The sequence below is a fragment of the Chinchilla lanigera genome, unplaced genomic scaffold, assembly GCF_000276665.1.
Source record: "Chinchilla lanigera isolate Chin_1 unplaced genomic scaffold, ChiLan1.0 scaffold00057, whole genome shotgun sequence".
In the NCBI taxonomy this organism is placed as follows: domain Eukaryota; kingdom Metazoa; phylum Chordata; class Mammalia; order Rodentia; family Chinchillidae; genus Chinchilla; species Chinchilla lanigera.
This window is the reverse complement of record NW_004955458.1, coordinates 10680422-10703839: the sequence shown is the minus strand read 5'-3', so window position 1 is coordinate 10703839 and position 23418 is coordinate 10680422. Positions and strand designations below refer to the sequence as shown.

Genomic DNA, 23418 nt, shown 5'->3' with positions numbered 1-23418 from the left:
GTGGGCGGTGCCCCTGCGCCCCGGTCCCGCGCTGGCACCCGGACCCCGCGGCCGGACAGCCCTTCCACACGCGGGACCGCCCTCGGCCTCCGCTCCGAGTCCAGAAAGGACTTCGGGGTTTTGACCCCGGTGGGAAACTGAACAGGGAGCCGTGGCCGACTCGGTGTTGAAAATCGAGGGAAGGCGAGGCTCTGCCGTGGAGGTGCAGAAAGCCCCCTCACGAACGCGGAATCCTCTGCACCCCGCGAGCACCGAGTAGGACGGTGGGCAGGCGCGGTGGAGCAGCAAGGCGACCTAGGACGTTGCCAGCCTTCTGACGGAACCGCTTCCCGCTTGGGACCGCCCTCGGCTGCTTCCAGGTCGCTTCTCACGTCGTGTGGTCCTGATGTGTGAAAGCGAGGTGTCCAGGGGCGTGCCCGGTGCCCGCGCGTTGCCCCTGGGAGACCCACCGGGAGTATTCTGAGGCTTTGATCACTCACTCGCGCGTCCGCTGGTGGACTCTGGAATTCTAACTGTGCACTGCTCGCCGAGCCAACAGCTGGGGGTTCAGAACCAAGAGACCTGCCCTACTGCTGTATGATTGAATGTTGTGTAAATACGTCTGATGTATAAATAAATAATCCAGGCGGTGCAACAGTGCTATATGACAGAACCGCTCTAATAACGAGGTGCAGAAGAGGCCTGGGGAGGAAGGTGGTACTTGAGCGGGGTTTAAGTGGGTTCGTTTTTGGTGCTGGAAATCAACCCCAAGACCTTGTGAATGCTGGGTGGGTGTTCCTATACGTGCCTAAAGATGCAGGACGAATAGTAAGTAGTTTGCTTCCTAAGGGAAATGAGAGCTTTCCAGGGGAAAGAACCTTTTTACTCTGGGGAGCTACAGATTCGGTTACAGAGATCTTCCACCCAAATACCAGATCTGAGAGGAGGTGAAAAAGAATCTTGAAATGATAGATATAACGTATCAACCGCTAGTCTGTACGCATTGTTTTTAATTGCAAATCTTGGAAACGAAAAAAACAAGTTTCAAGTTTTAGCACGTCTTTTTATTTTATGCCAACAGAGTAGACTGTAAGGGGGACGCTCCAAGCATATTTAAAAGTTTTTTCTGTTTTACTATGCAGGAGTTTGGACTGCTGTGCCCTGGGCTGCCCTCTTTGCAGGTGGCCCTGTGTTATGTAAGAGCCAAGCGAAGAGCCAGGATGTCCAAAGCCAAGGCTGGAAAGGAAGGTCAGGCCCAGCCGGGAGAAGCCTCCTGTGCCATGCTGAGCTCTTGGCCAGAGTGCTGCAGACAGCAGGGAGCCTTCTAAGTGGAGAAGTGTCATGATCAGATTTGTGTTGTAAAGATAACTGTGGGCAGTGTGAAAGGACGGGTTGGCCGGGAGGAGGAGGTGGAGGCAGCCAGCCCACTTAGGTGGGAACTGTAATCAAATCCAAATGAAATTTATTTAAGTCTAAATGCAATTCATATCACCCGTGGCGCCGCTGGGGTTTATTTTCGCTTGTATCTGGGAAGTACAATGTGGAAGCAAAGTTTGCATCCCCTAGAAATGAATTGTTGGTGGCATCTATACCTAAACCAGCATCATGCAAAAAAGCCCCAGAGACAGGGTATCCAGCGGTGCGTCCAGGGGCCACTACTCAGTCTCCTCATCTGTAAAATGAATCAGTTCTTAGCTCCTGGGAGTGGATGAGCACCTACTGATACAATTTTTTTAAATTGCCTACAGCCAGGAGTATAGTCGAGGTTTGTATTCCCGGTTCTGAGGAAGACAGACAGAAGACCACCCCGAGGAACAGACAGACCCCATCTAAAAAAAAAGTGCTTACAATCTATTGCACACATCAAGTAAATGAATGCCGGTTATCTTTATTGTGATAATCTCAATTTTAATCATCTTTAATAGAAAGAAATTTAAAATCAGATACAAAATCTTAATTACCTTAGTGTCCGATGAATAGTCAATAAAATGCGTTAAATGTTAATGCGTTGATATTAGCAAGCCAACGTTTTATTCGCGTTGAAGATCGGCCATTTACCCACTAAGGTGAGCATTTATGTGCATTCTCACAGGAGCCCTTCAAGGTGCACACCCTTGTTCTCATTTTACAGATGAGAGCCTGGAGCCTTAGAAAGTCCAGGGAAGGTCTTAAGGCCCAGCAAGGCCAGATTTCCACGTCACAGCTGCGTTCCATGTGGGAACTCTCCTCACTTCTCCATTCTGTGTTCTGTGGATTGATGATTCCTTTCAACTGAGCAGCAGGCTCACAGGGAGTAAAATGTGACCGATCAGGGTTTTTGTGGGGAGATCCCTTTTCTGATCCAGCCATCAGGGGAATTGGGAAGTCAATTATTCTTGTCATAGTTTCAGATTTTTCATGTTCTTTTTATCTTTCACATATCTCAGAGCCTACCTTATTTCACAGATACGAGACAGAGAATGTCTATGACCGGAAATCCAGGAAGCCAGGGTGACCCACGTTTGGGAGACAGCCAGCGTTGTGATTCTCACACCCGATTTCCTGTGACGGTGCTCCACCTGGTGGCAGCTCTTTCCTTAGCTAAAAAGTAGCCAACCCCCCACCCACCTCTCCCCTGCCGTACTCCCACTTTTTGGAAGCAGGTTTTAAGAAATGCACCTGATGGTAAGATTTCTTCTACGTATTAATCTAACCTGTTATTTACACTGTCCTTTGAGAACCACCTTTAATTTACCATGTGAGCGTATTTCCTGGTAGTAAGTAGAAGTATGCACTGGTATTCTGGAAAACACAAGTCATACACCTTACTGCAGCGTCAACTTGGCTCAGCGGTAATTGAAATTTTTTTGTGTGTGTGTTGTGTTTTTGAGACAGGGTCTTGCTGTGTGGTTCAGGCTGGCCTTCAGCTCTCTTTGTAGCCCAGGCTGATCTTGAACTCTCAACGATCCTCTTGCCTCAGCTTCCCACATGCTGGGATTACAGGCGTACACCACCACACCCGGCTCTGAAATTATTTTTTAAAAATTAAACATAGTTATATTAAGACATGAATGCTACATTCTCAAAGATTTTTACCTATAGTTTTGACTTCAATGAATTTCTTATCTGAGGTGGGCCGCCTTGTAACTTAAAGGACACTTTCTTCTTTGCTCATGGGATTTTTAAAAGCATAGGTAAAGCCCTGCCAATATCCTGGATTTGATTCTGGGACCCAGCCGTGGCATTGGAGCACAGACTATTCTGAGCACATACCTACTGTCGTCTTGATTCTGTGACACACACACCTCCAGCTTCTCAGATTACTTTGCAATTACAATTTCAGTGGATTGCATCTTAATATCATGCCTGAACAGTGTTTTATAAAGCCCCATATTTCCATCAGCTGTATCAGAGTCGCTTCAGGAGTGTGTTTAAAACTTAGACACAGAAGACCTACTTTACACTTTTCAACTTTAATGCACATGTAAATTACCCGGGGATCTTGATAAAGTGCGTTTCTGATTCTCCTGGAATGAGGTCTAAGATTTTGCATATCTAATAATCTCATCAACCTTGTCAAGAATGCTGCCATAAAAACCATATTTTGAGGACCAAGGGGACCAGAAGGTCCAAATGCTGGGTAGGTGAGGAGTCTCCAGCGGATTTTATGCATGAAAATCTTTGTTCAAGGCCAAGAGATATTCAAAGAATACTCTTATACATGGTTTGTTACAGTTATCCAAGTAACATTGAGGATATTGTCAAGACTTCTTCAGGTTTTTGTTTTGTTTTGTTTTGTTTTTGTCTTTTTGCAGTGCAGGCTGGCCTTGAGCTCACTTTGTAGCCCAGGCTGTTCTCAAACTCGCAACAATCCTCCTGCCTCAGCCTCCCAAGTTCTGGGATTATAGCCTGGCGCCACCACGCCTGGCCTACTTTTTCAGTTTAATGTGTCTCTAGGAAATGTGACTATTTTCTCAAAGATAAAAAGCATTTCTGTTTTAACTTCTACTTCCATACAACGAAGACAGTTACCCTGATAGTTTTGCGGTAGGGATTACATGCAAAGTGCACACGAAGTATTCAGTGCCAACTCCAGTAATACGTGCTAAACAATGTTAGTCATTGTCCTGGCATTATTGTTATTTTGCTGCAGAAACCTAAGGCCCAAATCATTCTGGCAAAATCACTGCAATCTTGGAGGACGTTATAGTCTGTCGGTCAGTGTCGTAGTTACTGTTCTCTCGTTGCTGAGACAAAATACCTGACTCCCAAAATGAAGGAAAGAAAGGTTTATTTAGTTCACTGTTTGTGGAGCTTTCAGTCCATACTCAGCTGGCTCCAAGGCAGAGTGGCACATGGCAGAGGGCAGCAGTTCATGGCGTGGAAGAACAAAAGGGAGGAGTAGCAGCAAGCAGCCTCTTTCCCTCCCTTACACTGTATGCAGGCTACCCATCCTGCTACACCCATGCAGGGTGGGGGTAGCACTCACACCCAGAATTCCAATGGAACATGAGTGTAGCACTCATACCCATAACCCCATTGTACCAGGAGTCAATCAAAAACTCTAGAAGCATGAGGCTTTGAGGGGACATCCAGGCAGAGACCGTAACAGTCAGCTCCTACTTGCCTCCTTACTGGCACTTGCAATGTTAGTTGAGAATGTCTGGTTTAATGGGTTTGTTTTATAGTGTCTTAGTTTACTGTATTTCCGCACTTTCTATATAATTTATTGTATTTCTGCACTTCAAAGCTTTTATAGAATGATTTATATAAGTCTATTCAATTCTAACCAACACACATTTATTATCTATTAGGTTCCACTATATGACATTACTCATACTTGATTTGTTTACATAAAATGACAGTGCTGTATAGTTAGTTCAATTTAATACTGTTAGCCCCAAATTCTTTGAATGTTGTGGACAAAAATGCAACAATAAAACCCACTTCAGAACACACAAATACAGGCGCTGCTGAACCCTGTGTGATTCTAGGGGAATCCCGTTCCCTTAAGGAGTGTGGCTGGCTAGGTGGCCAATCATGAAATATTAATTATTGTTTTAAAAGACACTTGGACCGTAATTTAAGAGCAGCTTGTTGAAATGGACCGTATAAATAACCATTTTCACTTTTTTTGGCAGCAGAGTAGTAAAGACAAGCTGTCAAAAGATCTTGCCAATTTCATTCGGCAGCATTTTTCCTGGCAGGGGAGACAGAACCGAACAATAGAGGTGGATTTAGCGGAAGCGCTGGATGGATCAGCGCAGGAGAAGCAGGAACAGAAGAATGACAGGGAGAAAACTGGCGTCTGAGAATAATATAAGAGAGATATTCCTAAATTTTCAACTACATCATTCAGCTCCTTTGTCTCCCAAAAACTTATCTCTGCTTTTCAAGACAAGTACATGAAGCTATGGTAAATCAGGGTTCTCAGCTTTTTAATTTTCTATGAATAAAAGCCGCTGTATATTTTTAGCCATCTGCTCAAAGTCACCTGTTTCCATTTCGCACAGATCGTTACTAAAGCAGAATCTTCTTTCCTTCAGCTCATATTGATGACTTCCACACACCCACACATCAGAGCCTTTCATCAGAGCTACTATTTTCTGCTTTTGAAATCCTGCTATGACTTCCCTGGCGGCTGCTGCACAAATAAGCAGATTATGAATATTCAATGAGCTTGTCCCGACGGAAGTATTAAATATCATCGCTTATAAAAACTGGCGCTATCACTCAGAGGAAAACAGCGAAAATTAGGCAAGAAACGTCAGCTGCGATTCAACTGTCGAAGATGGATTCGTTGCAGAGCAAACTGTAACAAAAAGATTTATCACGTCAAGGAGTACGTGCATCTGTAACGCCTGGGTCTGAGGAAATTGGGGCAGACTCCTTCTGTCTCATCCTTATTCTTCGGCCGCAGACATTCTGAGGTGGTCTGATTTTCTCAGAGACAAGTTTGTAGAGTTATTCCTCATTTGCCGCGGAGGTCTGCTCCTGACTGCTGAGGGTACAAGGGAATTCCAAGGCTGGGAAATAGAGTCCTATTTAAATACATTAGAGACGTTGTCTGTTTAGAAGAATCCCATGGTACCACTTCTTGTAAAGCAAATAACATTTTTGGAAAACAGTTATCAGCTGAACTCACTTTTTGGTGTCAGTTTGAATTTTTTATGAACTTGGTTTTTCTCTGAAGCAGCAGCGCTCAAACTAGTCAGAACCAATGGTTTCTGTTGAAGCTGTTTATAAAGTTATTTGGGGAGCAGTTTTAAGTTTATAGAACAGTTAGGCAGAAAGCACGGAGTTCCTAGAGGCGCCCTCAGCCCCGCTGCTTCTCCTGTTGCTGACACTGTGTGTGTGTGTGTGGGGGGGTACCCTGGTGCCAACCGAGGAGCGCCGTCGGTGTCCTCCGGCTGACGCCCAGCGTCGGTATTCCGCGTCACTCTGTTGTACACGCCGTCGGTTTTGACCAGTGAGGAGTGACAGCCAAGACAGGAACATACAGAATAGTTTCGCTGTCTCAGTTCTTCCTTTTTATAATAAATAAAACTTCATTTTCCACCCTAAAAGTTTATGAATATAAAACGTACCCATGTGCTGCTTTGGATGTTATCTGAGTGTTCCCAAAGTGTTGAAAGATTGAAATGTAGTCTCCGTGGTGAGGTGTGGAAGTGGTGGAAACTTAATCTGAAGACAGCCCAGACGGGGGGCCTTCCGGAGGGGATTAAGATTCGATAAAATCGCTAGGAGGCAACCTGCTCGGGCCCCCCTTGTGTCCCTCTCTTGGGCAGAAGCTTTCTTTCCCTCAATAAATATATTCTGCTCTTAAAAAAAAAAAAAGATAAGGTCACTAGGGTGAAGCCCATGATGGAATTCTGGAGGTTTTGAATTCTGTTTTTTTGGTACCAGAAATTGAACTCAGGGCCTCACACCTGCCGGGCAGGCGCTGTGCTGCTGAGCTATATCCCTGGCCCTTGGAGGGCCTCCATGAGACGTAAGGAAGAAGCCAGAGGCCAGCTGTTACTCATAAAGAATAAATTTATATACGAGAAATAATAAGACCAGAGGATATTCCATGCAAGATGTACAAGACAATTTTAAAAGACATAGGTATGCATGAATGTCAAAATAAAAACTGCTGTAATTTATATATATACATATATATGTATATATATTTTTATATATACATATATATGTATACATATATAATTTATATATATACATATATACACACATATATATATGAGATACATATATCTCAAAGCCTTGCCAAATGCTTTCACAGGTAGAATGGAGTAAGTCCAAGGCTCAGACATTTAAACCAATATTTCACAGATATGAATGCCTGGATGAGTCTCCATTTGCAAGACTGGCTTGGCCAATAAAGGACAGTACCGCGCTGGCCCACTCATGCCAATACCCCCACCTCCGAATACCAAGATGAGCCCAAGTACTCCCTCCAGAGAAAACAGGAAGCAGTTCAGCTTCTACCGGGAATCACACTCTTAAAATTCTAGTGCAACGAGAATTTTAAGAGTGTCGAGACAGTATCACTATTGTTTCCTGGGGCCTGTATTTTGGACAGTTTTTCTTATTGCACCTTCTCATTTCCATGAAAACAGAATTAGATGCATGTGCTATTGCGTGTAGGGTAGGCCAACATTCACTCCTGCAAAGGACCCTCCCCCAGGAGGTGTAAGAGGATTGGATGTTGGACTTTGGAGAAGCAGCCTTACAATATCCATGTACTTTTTTTTTTTTTAATTTTAAAGAGAGTAGTACATGAGAAACAAACAAACAAAAAAATAGAGCAGCAGCAGCATACCAGTATCACGAACATAAACAAATCAAAGCAAAACATTCAAAGTGATACACGGTCTCGAGACAAATTAATACAGATCAACAGTGGTCATTACATAGTATACTGCTATCCTCAACTACATTGCTCAGATTATCAGATGGAAGAATGAAAGATTGCTCAAACCATTAAAAAGAATAAGTAAATAATTCTTCAATAAAACCTTAGAGATAATACTGAGTTTCACTAGACAAGATGGTAGGAGTTCACCGTTGTAATTCCACTGTATATTGTTACCTTCAAATCAGCTGCTCAGATGCATATACTTTTAAATTTCTATTCTATGCATGTCATAATTTTGTAAACAAAGCATTCCCCCTGTAGTTTGTGTGTATAGTTTTTATACATAAATGTACAGGTATTGAAGTTGCATGCTCAAATTTTTTTTACTGTTGGGAGTTACAATAAAAAAAAGTTTGCAGATTCCTATCTCTAAATACAAGTCACGTCCAGAGGAGCAGGTATAACCTGCCTTTGCTCTCAGCTGTGCCTGATGTTCCTTCAGAATTCCGAGGAAGTACACACGATGCTTATTATTTTGAGTAAAGTGCATTTGTGACAGCCACGAAGACCCCTCATGACTGACATACTAGCAACACAGCTGCATCTCTTGCCACAAGCCCTGCTGGATTGTTTCCACCACACTGGACTCCAGCTGCTCCCCACCTCATCTCGTCCCTCCCTCCCCTTCACACGTCTCAAGTGCCGTTCTCCTGCCTCCAACATGCGGGGAGCAAAAGCTCCTCTGTCCTGGGAGGTGTGTTCCCTGGCAGTGTGTGAGTTACAACCACGACGTACAGTTTGCGGTCCTATTTGGTGTGGCGGGAGCAAGGAGGCGTTCCCTGCTCTCCAGGGCCGCAGAACTACCCTGGAGTAGGACTTCCTGGCAGCCTCACTTCCCAGGAGTCGCTGCTTTTAGTCAGGTAAGGGAAGGTCCGGGGTCTCTTCCTCCATGTATTGAATTGCAAATGTTTTCAATGTGGAATAATCTTCATGCTAAACCTGGGTTCTGAGTGGACACGGACACACACACACACACACACACACACACACACACACACACCATCACCACCTGACCCCTATCTTTTTGCCAGGCTTTTCACACTTTAGAACTCAGCACTGGGCATGGTGGCATATGCCTGTAATCCCAGCACTTGGTAGGCCGAAACAGGAGGATTGCTATGAGTACAAGGCCAGCCTGAGCTACATAGTGAATTCAAGCCCATCTGTACTACAAAGTGAGACCCTGTCTCAAAAAGTCCCCCCAAAAGAGAAAAACACCCTAAACAAACAAACAAGAAAATCATTTGAACTCAGCTACAGAGCTGGGTGTGGTGGCGCGTGCCTTCCTTTTTATGATCCCCTCTACTTGGGAGGGCGGGGCAGGAGGCACACAGCCTCTGCAGCTCCCTTGAGTACCCACCACACTATTTCCCGTTTGCGATGCTATTGTACATTTCTACCAACTCCGCACGGGGTCCCAGGGTCTTCACATTCTCACCAGTGCTTATTACTCGTGTGTGTATGTGTGCTCGCTTATAAAAACCACCCTAGTAGGTGTGAAATAGCAAAGTAGCTTGGATTTGCATTTCCTTAGTGGTCAGCACGGTCCCTCCTGTCAGGTTTTTATTTCACTTACACATCTTCTTAGAAAACTATCGAAGTCTTTTAAGTCTGTTAGCCATTTTTGAGCCACAGTGTCTGTTTTGTTCTTGTTGAGTTTTAGAAGTTATTCATGTAATCTGAAAATAGATGATTTGCAAATATTTCTTGCATTCTGTGGGTTGACTTTTTACTGTGTTGATAGTGTTTTTTGATATGCATTTTAAAATTTGCATGAGGTCTAATTGGTCTTTTTGCTTTTCATGCCTACTGCAAAGGACTTGAATAGACATGTTTTTCAACCATTATTTTTTTTTTTTAATGTTCTTTCCTTCCCTTTTGTGTTTCTTCTCCTACTAGAGCTCCCATGATACATGTGTTGGTCCACTTGATGCTCTTTCACAGGTCTCTTAGGCTGTGTTTGTTTTTCTTCAGCATTTTTTTTTCTGTTACTGAGCCTCAAGAGTTTCCATTGTTTTACCTTCAAGTTTGCTAATTCTTTCTTCTAACTGCTCAAATCCTAATTTGAATCTCTCTAGTGAATGTTTCATTTCTGTTAGTATAATTTTACTTCCAGAATTTCTTTTTGGTTTTTTAAACTTTGTTTTAAATCTCTTTATTGGTGCTTTCATTTGTTTGTACATTGCTTCTTGACTTTCTGTGCATCTTTCTTTGGGTTCTTTGAGCACCTTCAAGGCAGTTGTTTAAAAATCTTTGTCTGATAAACTTGCTGTCAGGTCTTTCTCACAGACAGTTTCTGGTGATTTATTTTTCCCTTTTGAGTGGTCATACTTTCTTCTGTCTTTCTAGGCCTTGTGATTTCGTTGTTATTGTTGAAAAAACTGGACATTTGAATCTAATAATGTGATCACTCCAGAAGTCAGATTCTCTTCCTTCCCCAGGGTTTGCTGCTTTTCTTACTGTTATTGCTTCCGTTTACTGTTTCGATTTTTTGCTTGCTGTAGGCTCTCTCTATGCCAAGGATAAGGCTGACGTGTGAACATTACATCTCCTCGGTTTTCTCTGAGGCTGTGTTCTCCTTGGTGTGCACGATCACTTTCTGTTTTCCTCGTATACGTAGTCTCCTTTGAACTTCCTGGTCTTTAATGCCTAGCTCCCAAAAGTTGAAAGGGAGAACAACAAAGGGGCATGGGGTGAAAAGGTCCTTTAAATCTGCTGGAAGTCACCACAGCCAGAAGGGCCAGGCCTTAACAACTGAGCAACAGAGGCTGACATCTCTGTGTCTGCACCTTTGTGATCAGAAGCAGCAATCAGCAGCGCGCAGGTCCCCAAGATTGGGAGAAGAGGCTCCTTTTGCACACACAGTTGCCTGACAAAAGGGCGGAGTGTGAGGACAGAGCTGGAGCTGATCGCAGACTGATGTTACAAAAATAAACCTAATAATAATTTTATTTTTCACTTTAAGTACAGTTTTTCATTGCAATGGCCTATTCAAAGCTTTGTTATGAATATAAAAGAGGCTTTGTGTTAGACGAATTTGCCTACTTGTAAGCTAACGTAAGTGTTCTGAGCATCTTAAAAGTGGGCAAGGCTTGCCTGTGAGGTTCATTACGTTAGGTCACTAGATGCATTTTTCACTTGTAACTTATTTTCAATTTATGATGGTATTTGGGATTTAAGCCTCTTTAAATCAAAGAGCACCGATCCTTTGGTATTGTAGACGCAGTCATTATGAAAAGATCATACAATCACACCGGTCTGACGCATCTGTCACCTCACATAGTCACCTTTACAGCAGGGCTCATGATACATTTAAGACCCCCCCCCAGCACATTTCACATTTATATATATATTTTTTTATTTTCTTTTTATTTTTTTTTGTTTTTCTCTGGTACCGGGAACCGAACTCACGACCTTGCACTTGCCAGGCAGGCGCTTTTTGCCACTGAGCTAAATCCCCAGCCCCACATTTCACACTTATAATTACTGATTATCCTCATTGTGCTGTACGTTTGATCCCTGGAATAGGTTCATTCAGGTACAGTTTGTACACACTGACCGACATCTCCCCCCTTCACCCAAGCTCAAACCCCTGGCAATAACCACTCTATTCTATTTCTTCTCTCTCTTTTTTTTTTTTTTTTTTTTTTTTTTTTTTTTGGTCTTTCTTGAGACAGGGTCTTGCTATGCAGTTCAGGCTGGGCTTGAGCTCACTTTGTAGCCCAGACTGGTCTCGAACTCACAATGATCCTCCTGCCTCAGCCTCCCGAGTGCTGGGTCTATTCTGTTTCTGTGATTTGAAATTTTTTAATTCCACATATAAAGAGTGTCACACATTTTTGTTTTTTGAGACAAGGTTTCACTATGTAGTTGAAGATGGTCTTAAACTCAGTATATAGTCCAGGCTGGCCTCAAACTAGTGGCAATCCTCCTGCCTCAGCTTCCACAGTGCTGAGATCATAGGCGTGTGCAACCATGTCAAGATCCTGTCTTTTCTATAATAACTGTCCTAAAAGGTATTCCTGATATATCGTGATATCTCATTGTAGTGTTGATTTGCATTTCTCTGATGGTTAATGATGCTCAGTATCCTTTCATGTAATTGGTGGCTATTTATATGTATTCTTTGAACAAATGTCTACTCGGATTCTTGGTCCATTTTGTGATTAGGCCTTTGGTTTTGCTGTTCTGCTACTGACTCATGAATTTCTTATATATCTTGGATATTAACCCCTGATTAGGTTTATGATTTGCAAATATTTTCTTGAGAGAGGGTCTTGCTATGTAGCTGAGGATGGCCTCAAACTCACAGTGATCCTCCTGCCTCAGCCTCCTGAGTGCTATGATTACTGGTGTGCACCACCATGTCCACCCCTAATCTTTGCAAGTTAATTTCCTTGAATGCTTTAGAAGGAGGCGGACAGATTCTGCCAGTGCAGGAGTTTCCTCGCCGAGGAGACGCCCCCCACCCTGTCATCATCCTCGTATCTTTCTCTTAATTACTTCTGACGAGGTCAGTAGGTTAGAATGAAGACGCATGAGGAAAAGTAAAAGATAGGGAGCTGCGGGACTCGGGGGGGGACAGTAAGGCGGGTTGCGTCCGAGCTGAGACATCTTTAGTGGAAGACAGTGAGGGCGAGACCTAGTACAGCAGAGGCGACTGAGGTATAGGGCAAAGAGCCCTGAGGTTGGAGGCAAAGATTCGGGATTGTGCTCAGCTCTTCACCCCACATCTTTATCCCCTTCCCCAGTACCCGTGGCTCGAGACAAAGGACATGTATAATCTAGGAGCTGGAGACAGAGTGTATCTGAAATGGCATCGCAAACTTCAGAGCTCTGTGCAGGGTGGGCAGCGATTTGTTGAAAAGAATCTGAAGGAACCAGACAAGAATCTGCTTGGACCAGAGGTGAGGATTCCTGGCTGTCTTGCAAGGGCTGCACTTCCTGTGAGGGCTCCAGGGGGACAGCAGGCCCTGCAGTAGGCCACTTCAGCTGCAGATGCACTCTTCCAACTTAATTTGAAATTCCTGGCCAGATATGGTGGTGCATGACTAATTCCAGCACTCAGGAGGCTGAGGCAGGAGGATCACCGTGAGTTTGAGGCCAGCCTGGACTACATAACAAGATCTCTTAAAAAGAAGAAGAAGAAAGAAAGAAAGAGAAGGAAGGAAGGAAGGAAGGAAGGAAGGAAGGAAGGAAGGAAGGAAGGAAGGAAGAAAGGAAAAGAAAAGAAAAGAAAAGAAAAGAAAAGAAAAGAAAAGAAAAGAAAAGAAAAGAAAAGAAAAGAAAAGAGACCCATGGTTTCCTGTGAGTCCTAGTCGAGTTGCATAAGCCCAGGACAGGCTGTCTGGGTGAAAGTGGGGTGTGGGGTGTCTGGTTCCATATTTACCATACAGGACAGCTAGAACCTGGGATTAGTACCAGAGGTCACAGTGTATGATCAAGAGGCAAAGCAAGTCATCACCCAAGAGGCGTGACCTGGAGGGCCTGAGAAACCCCTTGCCTGAGGTGCTCTCCAGCTGGCCTTTCTCTGCTGCCTGGAGTGCCTGCATGGCTCGGTCTGTCTGAGGACGCCTGGCATTCAGTATGGTATAAGAAAGCTGTGATTAATCTCTGTTGTTATTATTATTATTACATTATTATTTTATTATTATTTTCAATTCCAGCATGGTACTGGAGACTGAACCCAAAGCCTTCCACTGAGCTACATCCCCAACATTTTAAATTTTTAAAATTTTGAGACAGAGCCTTACAAAAATCATTAAGTTACCCAGGCTGGGCTGGAACTTGTGATCCTCCTGCCTCAGCATTCCAAAGTGCTGGGATTTCAGGTGTGGCCCACCGTGCCCGGTTAGACGAAGGTGTTAATGTACAGGTGATGCCACGTCTGTCTCAAGGACGGAGAGGTCATGCGCAGCAAAGATGGACTCTGAACCAGGACTGTCCACCTACCCAGTCTAATACTTAACCACTATGTTATTGGCTCTAATCCCAGCACTGGGGAGGCTGAGGCAGGAGGATCATCATGAGTTCAAGGCCAGCCTGAACTGCATAGCAAAACCCTGACTCAAAAAAACCAAAAGAAGAAAAAAAAAAAGCATGTGTTTAAATTTTTAAAAAATGTTTTTGCAGTAAAAGACACTGCCATGAATCTCCCACAAAATCCTCCCGCTTGCTTCAAACACACTTGTCCCTGCAGGGGATTCTGGCCACATTCTGAAGCAGTTCTGAAAGTCCTCTTTGAGGCTTTATGAGATACGATTTCACGAGCATGTGGTGAGTGCTGTTGCCCGGTGCCAACCCAGGAAAGGCAGGTCTGTGCGAACATCACCGTGTCCCCATCCATCCCGTCCACCATCCGGGGCCGCCTGACTTCTGACGCCGGGGGACTCCCGGCTCTTGCCCAGAGTCAAAGCGATCACGAAAGGTAGCTGTTTTGAATCGATTCAGAAGTCTGAGGCAGCCGCGAGAGTGCAACTAAAGACACTGCTTCAGAAAGTGGCAAAAGCGAAGTGTACTGGAATAAGGAAGAGTGTTTTTAGGGGATGAATAACAAAGTGTCGTTTATAACTTTTTTGTTTGTTTGTTTATAACGTTTTTAAAAATTTAAATTCACCATAGTCTTCAAACACATCTCATTTTAGCAATGGAAAAGAATACACGATCACTTGTTAATGCTTTTAGGAGCTGTTCCCTGCTCCACTTTTTATTAAAAAGATTAAAAACTGTGTTTGCTTGCTCCTGATATTTCTTTTATAGAATGGGGGGAATAATCCTTCGCCTCCGTGGTCGCAATGGGGCAGGAGAGCCGGGGGCCAGGCTTTGAGCTGAGCAGTACATGTGAGGTCCTAGCACATGTGAGGTCCTAGTTTCATGCTGCAAGCCTGAAAAAAAAAGACAAATGAATTATGGTAAGATGTTACCATGAGCCAATCGCGGCTTTACTGCAAAGGGAAAAAAATAAAATAAAAAGGGGAAAAACTTCCCCACCCCCAGCAGTCCCTAACGCCCCCCCATTGTGCATGGTCCCCACTTGTGCGGGCAGTGGCTTGGGGGGCAGGGGGATTGCAGCCCCTCTCTCACTGTCTCCAAAGACCCCTCGCATGGAACCAGGCCTGAGCCCTGGGCTCCCTGATCCCTTAAGGGAAGGGCGGGAGCAGGAGCAGCGGAGATGACACCTTCGGCTCCTGGTGTTCTTCTTTCAAGAATTAAGAGTAGGCAGAAATCTTTTGTCTGTGCTTTTTGTGTCCCTTTGTTGCTATCTAATTGCAATTTCAAAAAAAGTCAAAGTCAAGTCTGGCAGACCCCCAAATACTTGTGTTAGGCAGGAGAAGTCCTTGGTGGAACAATTGTCCTTACCCAGGAGAGCACACTAAACCGTCACAGCTATTCCTGGGAATTAGAGCCCGGCTCTAGTCCATTTAGCACACTGCCAGGTCTTCAGGCTGGGTCAGCAGCCAGCGTACCTCTTCCCTGGAGGACAGTTGTGGGAACACACTGACAACAGGACGCTGTGACCTGCGAGACAGGGTAGGTCCCGGGGAGGCCTCTGGCCCTGTGGGGCTTACACAGGCTCACCTGGGAGTCTGTTCATATAAAATAAATCAAATTAATTTTATTTTTTTGTTTTTTGTCTTTTTGAGACAGGGTCTCACTATGCAGTTCAGGCCGGTCTTGAACTCACTTTGTATCCCAGGGTGGCCTCGAACTTGCAATGATCCTCCTGCCTCAGCCTCCTGAGTGCTGGGATTACAGGTGTGTGTCACCACGCCTGGCTAATAAACCAAATTAAATGAAACAACATACATGAAACTTGCTGTAATTTTAAGTTTTTGTCATTAGCTACATTACATAGGATCTGGGCTCTACAGATCCCTGACATGTAACAGGGAGATTCTGTCTCTCTCTCACATACACACACTCACACACACACATGCACACACGCATGTGCATGCACACACACACACACACACCATGTAGGGAGAGGGAAATGAAGTTTAGATATAAGAATTTCTGCTCCTGAGTCTCACGAATGTGATGCTGTAGCGTGGGTCGGGGTGGTGGTACACACAAGAGAAACTTCAACAAAGAAATGCAGAGGTGATTTTCCTAAGGTCTCAGGAGACTATAACACTGGAGCAGTCAGAAAAACCATGTCTGCGGGGCATCTCTTTGAGAGGCCCCTCCTGGGTCTCACCGGGGTCTTTGGCTTCTTGTCCGGCTTGCTGTCTTGCACCAGAGGATTCGGTGACGGTTCCTCTCGGCCCTGGCTGCTGTGTGATCCTGCCGGACCTGCAGAACTGACCGGAAGCTTGAAGCTGGCCGCGGGGAAAACCAAAGAGGAATTTTCTGCTTTCACTTGTGGCACTAGGGATCGTTTTTCTCAGAATTAAGCCTTTTACACATGAAATGAAACAGAACGAAACAAAGCAGAGGAAGGAGTTTTTAAGAGGAGGGAGAAAAGGAACAAAAGAGGAGTGGGGGGAATCTGAGGGCTGTTCCGGGATTCTTTTCCACCAGCCCCCAAGGACAGGGGCCTTCACAGCCTTTGTACTCACGGGAACACCAGTCACACTTCGTTCTACGCCCGCAGCGACTGCCCAGGGAGAACGTGTGTCTGAGACAGTCCGAGGAAAACTTCCTCTCCCATTCATGTAGCTCTTTGTGGAGATTTCACTGCATATCATGTGTTAGATAGGATCTGGGCTCTACTGTAGATGTATAAGACACAGGATGCCGCTGCCTTCCGGGAGCTTACAGTCCCGTGCAGAAGGTAGGCACTATACAAGCAAAGACAGCAGTGTCTAACACGCGATTCTGACACGCTCTGCAGGTGCTGTGATGAACAGTTAGGAAACCTCGGATGGGGTGGTCACCCAAGGCCTTTGCAAAGAAATTACCCTTGAGCTGGGAGCAGAAGCAGGGGTGGCGATAGGGTGGGGTTGTGCACACAGTAGGGTTTCAGAGGGTTGAGGACACTGGGGCAGAAGGACATTTGACTGACACTTTACCTTTAGCACAAGCCAAGAAGCAGGGTTTCAAGAACACTAAAACTTCAGTCGCAGAAGAAAACTTTCCTGCTCCTTAAAAAGGCAGCTAACTCCCCACCCTTGGGAGGCTGAGGCAGGGAGATCAGCACAAGTTCGAGGCCAGCCTAGGCTATTGTGGGGAACCACTCTGACTGCTTTGAAGCTCAGGGGTGTCTAAGGACACCTGAGGATGTGACCCAGCTTGTCTAGCACAGACCAACAGTGGGATACAGTTATGTAACTTAGTGGGATACAGTTATGTGACTTAGCACAGGTCAACACACATGTGCTGGCTACGGCACTACGTAAGAATGTAAATGTGTGATAACAACGTGTGTAAGGATTACACGACAGAGACACGGGCGGCTCTCGCTCTTGCACTCTGCTGTGCTGCATGCTGCCTGCAGCTGCTAGCAACTTGCACACCTGCATTCTTTAACCTGGGGACCTCACCGAGGAAATCGCCCTTGCCCCGCCCCCCAGCAAGCTGACAGCTACATAGTGAGCTCAAGGCCAACCTGAACTACAGAGTGAGATCCTGTCTCAAAACAAACAAAAAAGGGAGGAAAAAAAGGCTTCGTTGCCTTAAGACTATGTTAACTAACAGGGTGACAGCGAATCAAGCCTGGAGACAGAGCTGCTGACCTTGAAGAAGGAAGGGGCCTCCGCTAGCTGGGGTTGGCAAGGAGACAGGTTCTCCTGCAGGATCTCCCAAAGGGCACGCAGCCCTGGAGACACGGTGAGTACAATCCTCTGAGTCCCCTACCAGACTTCTCTAAAAATGTAAGGTTAAAAAAAATTTGTTGTTTTAAGCCATTAAGTTTTTGGTAATTTTTAAATAGCAGCCTTGAAAATCGAGCCCAAGATTTATACACAGGTGTAGCCAATTCATTTTCGCTGCTGCGTGCAACGCCATTGTAGATGCTCCTTGCCTAAGTTTTGAAATTATACGCGGGCTACTCAATTATGTTGTTGCATGTACCTGCCGTTTATACGGCTTCATCAGTTTTCTATCAAATGACTCTGCCGTAATTTATTTCTCTAGCCTCCTACTGAGAAACACCGTGTTATTTCCTTTTTTTTTGCAATTATAAATGATGCTGCAATGAATATTTCTGAATTTGGTTCCTTATGTGCATGTGTAAGAGTGATAACCCACCGGGATAATGAGTCTAATATGAAGCCAGGTCTTCCCTGAAGGGAGTGCAGTGGTGGGATTGCAGGGTGCATGCATCATTAACTTTATTGTACATGCTAAATTGCTTTGCAACGTGGTTCTACTATTGTAAGCTCCTCCAGCAGCACACAAAGGCTCCCATTTCCCTACACACTCAAATTTGACTTGTAAATTTTTGCCAATATAATGAACCTAAATTGGCATCTCCCTTTAATTTTAATTTGTATTTTCCCGATTACTTGCAGAGATGAGCGTGTTTACACATATGTATTGGCTGTTAGTCTGTCCCCTTCCTGGCATGTCTGCATAACGGTGCAATATGGGAGAGGCAGTCCTGACTTTCCCAGGACAGTACCCAGTGGGAAACTGTGATTAGACCCTCATGGGTCTTCATGGTTATTTAAGTAGACTTTATTAAATTTAAGTAATTTGAGATGAAATTTACATGAGGCTGTGTTGAATATCTGTTGCATCACAGCAGATAAAACACAAGTAACCCTGTTTGATTTCTCTATGCCAAGAATTAAGAACTATTAGTTCTGCAAGTTCTGAGGAATTTGAGCATAGCTCTTTGCCTTTTTCGTGTTGGTGCTACTGGGGGTTGAACCGATGGCCTCACACATGCGAGGCAAGAGTCTATTACCCTGCACGGTAACCGCTTTCCACCTATATTTTCAGACAGGGGAGGTAGTGAAATCGCTCAAGTTAGCCTAAGACGCGGAATACTCTGGCCTCAGCCTTCAGAGTATCTGAGATGAGGATGATTATTATTGCCTTTTTGGAGACAGGATGTCACTATGCAGTTCAGACTGGCCTTGAGCTCACTTTGTAGCCCAGGCTGGTCTCAAAGTGACAACGATCCTCCTGCCTCAGCCTCCTGAGTGCTGGGATTACAGGTGTGCGCCACCACGCCCAGCTGAGTATCTGAGATGATAAGTGTGCACTGCTCTCTCCTGCTTTTTACATTTGTAATTTTGCAATCGAACTTCAGTAACAAGGACCTATTTTTCATTAAATAATGAACGTATTCTCAATTCTAATCAATTCACTTAAGAGGAATGACAAAGCGTCTAACAATAAGGCTGCCGTTTTGATAATGTTCAGAGGTAAAAAAGCAAAAATCACACGTGTATGGCAGTGCCGGGGTGTTCTTCTCAGTGGTGCTAAAGCTGTGGTGCGTGGACAGTCGCTCATTCCAGAGACCGACGGATCCAAAGGCTTTTATTTTCCCCTTCAATCAGAAATTGAAATTTCTGTCAGAAATTCCGAAAGCAGTCAGGAAAACCGCGTTGCTCTCCGCGGTGGCCCTGCGCCCTCTAGTGGAAGGAGTCCGAACTTGCAACGTGAAAGACGGTCGTCTGCACTACAGAATACAATGGAAGAGTTGTTTCTGCGTTTCTACTTTGTGACTACAAAATTACGTTTAATTGGTAAAGATTTCAAATTAATGTGTTTGTCGTCCTCGTTCGTATAGTGGTGAGTATCCCCGCCTGTCAAATATACCTGCATGTCTATTTACCTAGACATATCAGTCTGTATCGGCTGTCATAGATAAGCACAGCTATAAACAAATAGAGAAAAAGTAGATAGAGGTTGTGGGCTTATTTTCCTTCTCTCCTCTTCTGAGTTTTTGTGACACGGAAATACCCTCAATAAAAGTTTTGTATACTGAGGCTTCAACCCAGGGCCTGCGCGTGTTATTTACCCATGTAGTATGAGCTACATCTCCAGCCCTTTCTATTTTGAGACAAGATTCCTGCCTTAGGTCCTAGTATCTGGGGCCGTTTGCCCAGCTCAACAAAGATGTGGACTTTTTTTTTTTTTTACTTTTTAAGACAGGGTCTCGCTATGCAGTTCAGGCTGGACTTGAGCTCACTTTGTAGCCCAGGCTGGTCTCGAACTCGCAATGATCCTCCTGCCTCAGCCTCCCAAGTGCTGGGATTACAGGCGTGTGCCACCACACCCGGCAAGAGGTGGACTTTTTATTCGTTACAGTACTAGGGACTGAGCTCAGGGTCTTCACGCTGAGATACATCTCCAGCTCTTTTTATGTTTTATTTTGATGCAGGATCTTGCTAAATTGCTAAATTGCCCAGCCTGGGTTTGAACTTGCAATCCTCCTGCCTCAGCTTCCCAGAAGAAATACATATTCTTAGGTCCTGTCCCAGATCTACTGAATCAAAAACTTAGGCTGCGCTCTGCCTTGTGTGCCCAATCTGCACTCTCAGTTTACAGATGAGGAGCCTGCGATTTGAGAAGATTAAGTCACTAGTTCCAGAAAAGTGACTGGCTACGGGCAGGGTTAGGTATTAAAGCCAATGTGCTTGGAATCCCTGGTCAGGGGAGCTTCTGTTTAGCTACCCTGCCTCCCCTTGATTCAGGTGCGTATCTTCTTAGAGGCTCTGAGCACCTTGGGTGGTTTGTAAATGTCAGGCAGTAGGCAAGGTGGATGAACGAGTGAATGGAAACAGCCCCTAATCAGAGGTGGGCCGAGCCGAGCTGGTCGTGTGCTGATCAGGCTGCGTGTCAATCACTAGTGGAAAACCTGGCGTCCGGGAAAGGGATGTCCGCGGTGTCCAGGAGAACAGCCGCATTCAGGCTTCGCCAGTTCAATGAATGAGCTTCAGTCTGTAACACTACGGTGTTTCTGCGAGACTCCCTCTTTTTTTTTTTTTTTTCTTTTCTTCCGGTACCAGGAATCGAACTCACGACCTTGCACTTGCCAGGCAGGTGCTTTGCCGCTGAGCTAAATCCCCAGCCCCGAGACTCCCTCTTAATTAACTGTCGTCGCTGTCAATTTCAATTGACTGTGTCTGCGCCAGGACTTACTGCCAATTTTTTCTGCTTTCTGTCTGTAAGAAAAACAACTGGTTTTGTGTGTAATCACCTCGAAGACACACTGGGGCGAAGGAAAACTCCCGGGACGTGAGCCCGACGCTTCAGGAGGAAGACCTGTGATCCTCGGTGCTCGCGTTTTTACAGTAACGCAAGCGTCCGATTGTGAAGCTGCCCTTTTTCACTCCATGAAAGCCAATGCTTGGCTCAGAGTTTTCTTTACAGTTTAACATTTGCTTCTTCTTCTTTTTATTTCTTAAAATTTACACCATTTTGTACTTCTTAAGTTAAAATAATTGTATTTCCAGATTATGAATTTGTTTTTTTGTTTTGTTTTGTCTTTGTTTCTGGTACCGGGAATCGAACTCACGACCTTGTGCTTGCCAGGCAGGAGCTGTGCCGCTGAGTTACATCCCCAGCCCCAGATTCTGAATTTGTAGCGACTCAGTGGCATAAGCGCCTGCCTGGCAAGCGCAAGGTCCTGGGTTCGATTCCCAGTACCCAAAAAAAAAAAAGTTTGTGGCGAGAAGTCTGATCTTGCTGCTGGGGGCAAGGGTTGGGCCTGACTTTCTGGGTGTGAACCCAGCGACTTCTGGGTAGTAGTGATAAACAGGATGTAACCTGTCAATCACTAAAGATCCCCCATCACCACTGAGATTTGTGGCCGTTTATCTTTGTCTTCTGGACTATGCGTGCTTTCTTTTGTTTAGTTTTCTATTAGGTTGGTTTTTTTCCCTTTAGAATCACAGTCAGGTATTGTGAACTCCGACTTTTTGTCAGTTACAGTCTCTCTATAAATCTTCCATCTGCGGCTGGTTTTTCCTTCTGCTTATGGTGCATTTTGATGTTGTCAACTGTGTTAGCTTTTCCTCCTCTGGCTTTTGTTCCTTGTGTGTTTTAAGAGAAATTTCTCCTCAACCCAAAGGTATAAAGTTATTTTTCTTTATGTATATTTTAAAGGCTTTGTAGCTTATACTTTGGCTTAGCAGATGTTAATCTTTAATTCACGTAGAATTTCTTTCTGTGTGCATTGTGGGGTATGGTTTAGTTTCATTTTTTCCAATGGGGTAGTTAGCCGCAAGTCACTTATTTTTTTTGTCTTTCTGAGCCAGGGTCTCGCTATGCAGTTCAAGCTGGTCTTGAGCTCACAATGATCCTCCTGCCTCAGCTTCCCAAGTGCTGGGCCACCATCCCCGACTAAAGCACTGTTTTTTTGTTGTGTTTTTTTTTTTTGTTTTGTGGTACCGGGAATCGAACTCACGACCTCGTGCTCGCCAGGCAGGCACTCGCGCCGCTGAGCTATATGCCTGGCCCTAAAGCACTTATTCAATAGGGCATTGTTTCCCAGTCATGGACAATGTCTGATCCACATGATCTTCCATAAATACTGCTTGCTCATTTATATCTTGGCTACTCGACTCTGATAGTTTTAACGATGTTCTTTAATTTGATTCTTCCCAGTGTTTTCTCAGGATTAGATTTCTGCTCTAGGGGGTTGGGGATACAGCTCAGTGGCATAAGCGCCCGCCTGGCAAGCGCAAGGTCCTGAGTTCTCTTTCTGGTACCAAAAAAAAAAAAAAAAAAGTTTGGGAGGGTATAGCTCAGTGGCTTAAGCGCTTGCCTAGCAAGCCTGAGGTCATGAGTTCAATTCCCGGTACCCCCCCCCCCCCGCAAAAAAAGTGGACTTCCGCCCTAAAACTTTTATCTGGGTTGTTACAGAAATGAGGAATGTTCCTCAAAGTGTCCTGTTAGGAATCCACATTTATTTATATTGTTACTGACAGTGTATTGCTCAGTTGGCAAGTTGGAACTTACCGGATTTCTCACCTATCAGCTTTTTTCTTTGTAATTAATCGAAATGTGGCGAGGAGCTACTTCGACAGCTGTAAATCTCTTGCTTCTTGCGTAACTTTCACTAGGTATTAGAACCCCTGGGCCCCTTACCAGGAAAGAGCGGCCATCTCTGGCTTTCTAAAAATGCCAGACAACACCAAGAGCGCCATCCCGGAAAGCCAAACGTTGGGTCCGGACGGGCTCGGTGATGCTGTGACAACGAACAGCCTTGGGATCGCGGGACCTGCGCAGCAATGTTTGTGTATCTGACTGCGCATTTGCTGCGTTGTCGGACTGCCCGCTGGAGGCGGCCTGAGGCCCTTCTTGACCCAGCGCCACGGCCGGTGAGGGAGAAAGAGCGCATGAGGGAAAGTGCACGGTGACTCTTCCGCTTCTGCCTAAACGGAACACATCAGCTGTGCTGGACCCCGCCGGTGTAATCCCGGCCTGTGCTCGGATGTTTGCAGACAGCTCCCAGCACCTCGGTGCCTGTCTGTTGGAGTCTGCTTTCAGCCCAGTCTAGTGCTGTAAACTGAACTGCTCGTCCCGGGATTCTCCCTGTCTCGGAGACATTCCATACCTCCACCCGTCCGCTCAGGCTGCCTGCGACATTCCATACCTCCACCCGTCCGCTCAGGCTCCTGCCTGCGACATTCCATACCTCCACC

The 23418-nt window shown here is 45.1% G+C and overlaps 1 protein-coding gene and 1 long non-coding RNA gene across 2 annotated transcripts; both read right to left on the bottom strand.

The window, feature by feature from the left end:
* Nucleotides 1–14234, bottom strand: LOC106149945 (coiled-coil domain-containing protein 86-like; the record flags this gene model as incomplete). The annotated part of the gene is given in 2 exon segments (XM_013520807.1): nt 1–566; nt 14064–14234. Coding segments are annotated over 2 exon segments (737 nt in total), but the record flags the coding sequence as incomplete, so codon positions are not given.
* A 317-nt stretch (nt 14235–14551) lies between these two features.
* On the bottom strand, nt 14552–15599 carry LOC102019247. The gene is made up of 3 exons (XR_262993.2): nt 15561–15599; nt 15236–15394; nt 14552–14760 (listed from the first exon to the last, which is right to left on the bottom strand). It is a non-coding gene; the product is annotated as an uncharacterized LOC102019247 (long non-coding RNA).
* Nucleotides 15600–23418: the final 7819 nt, after the last annotated feature.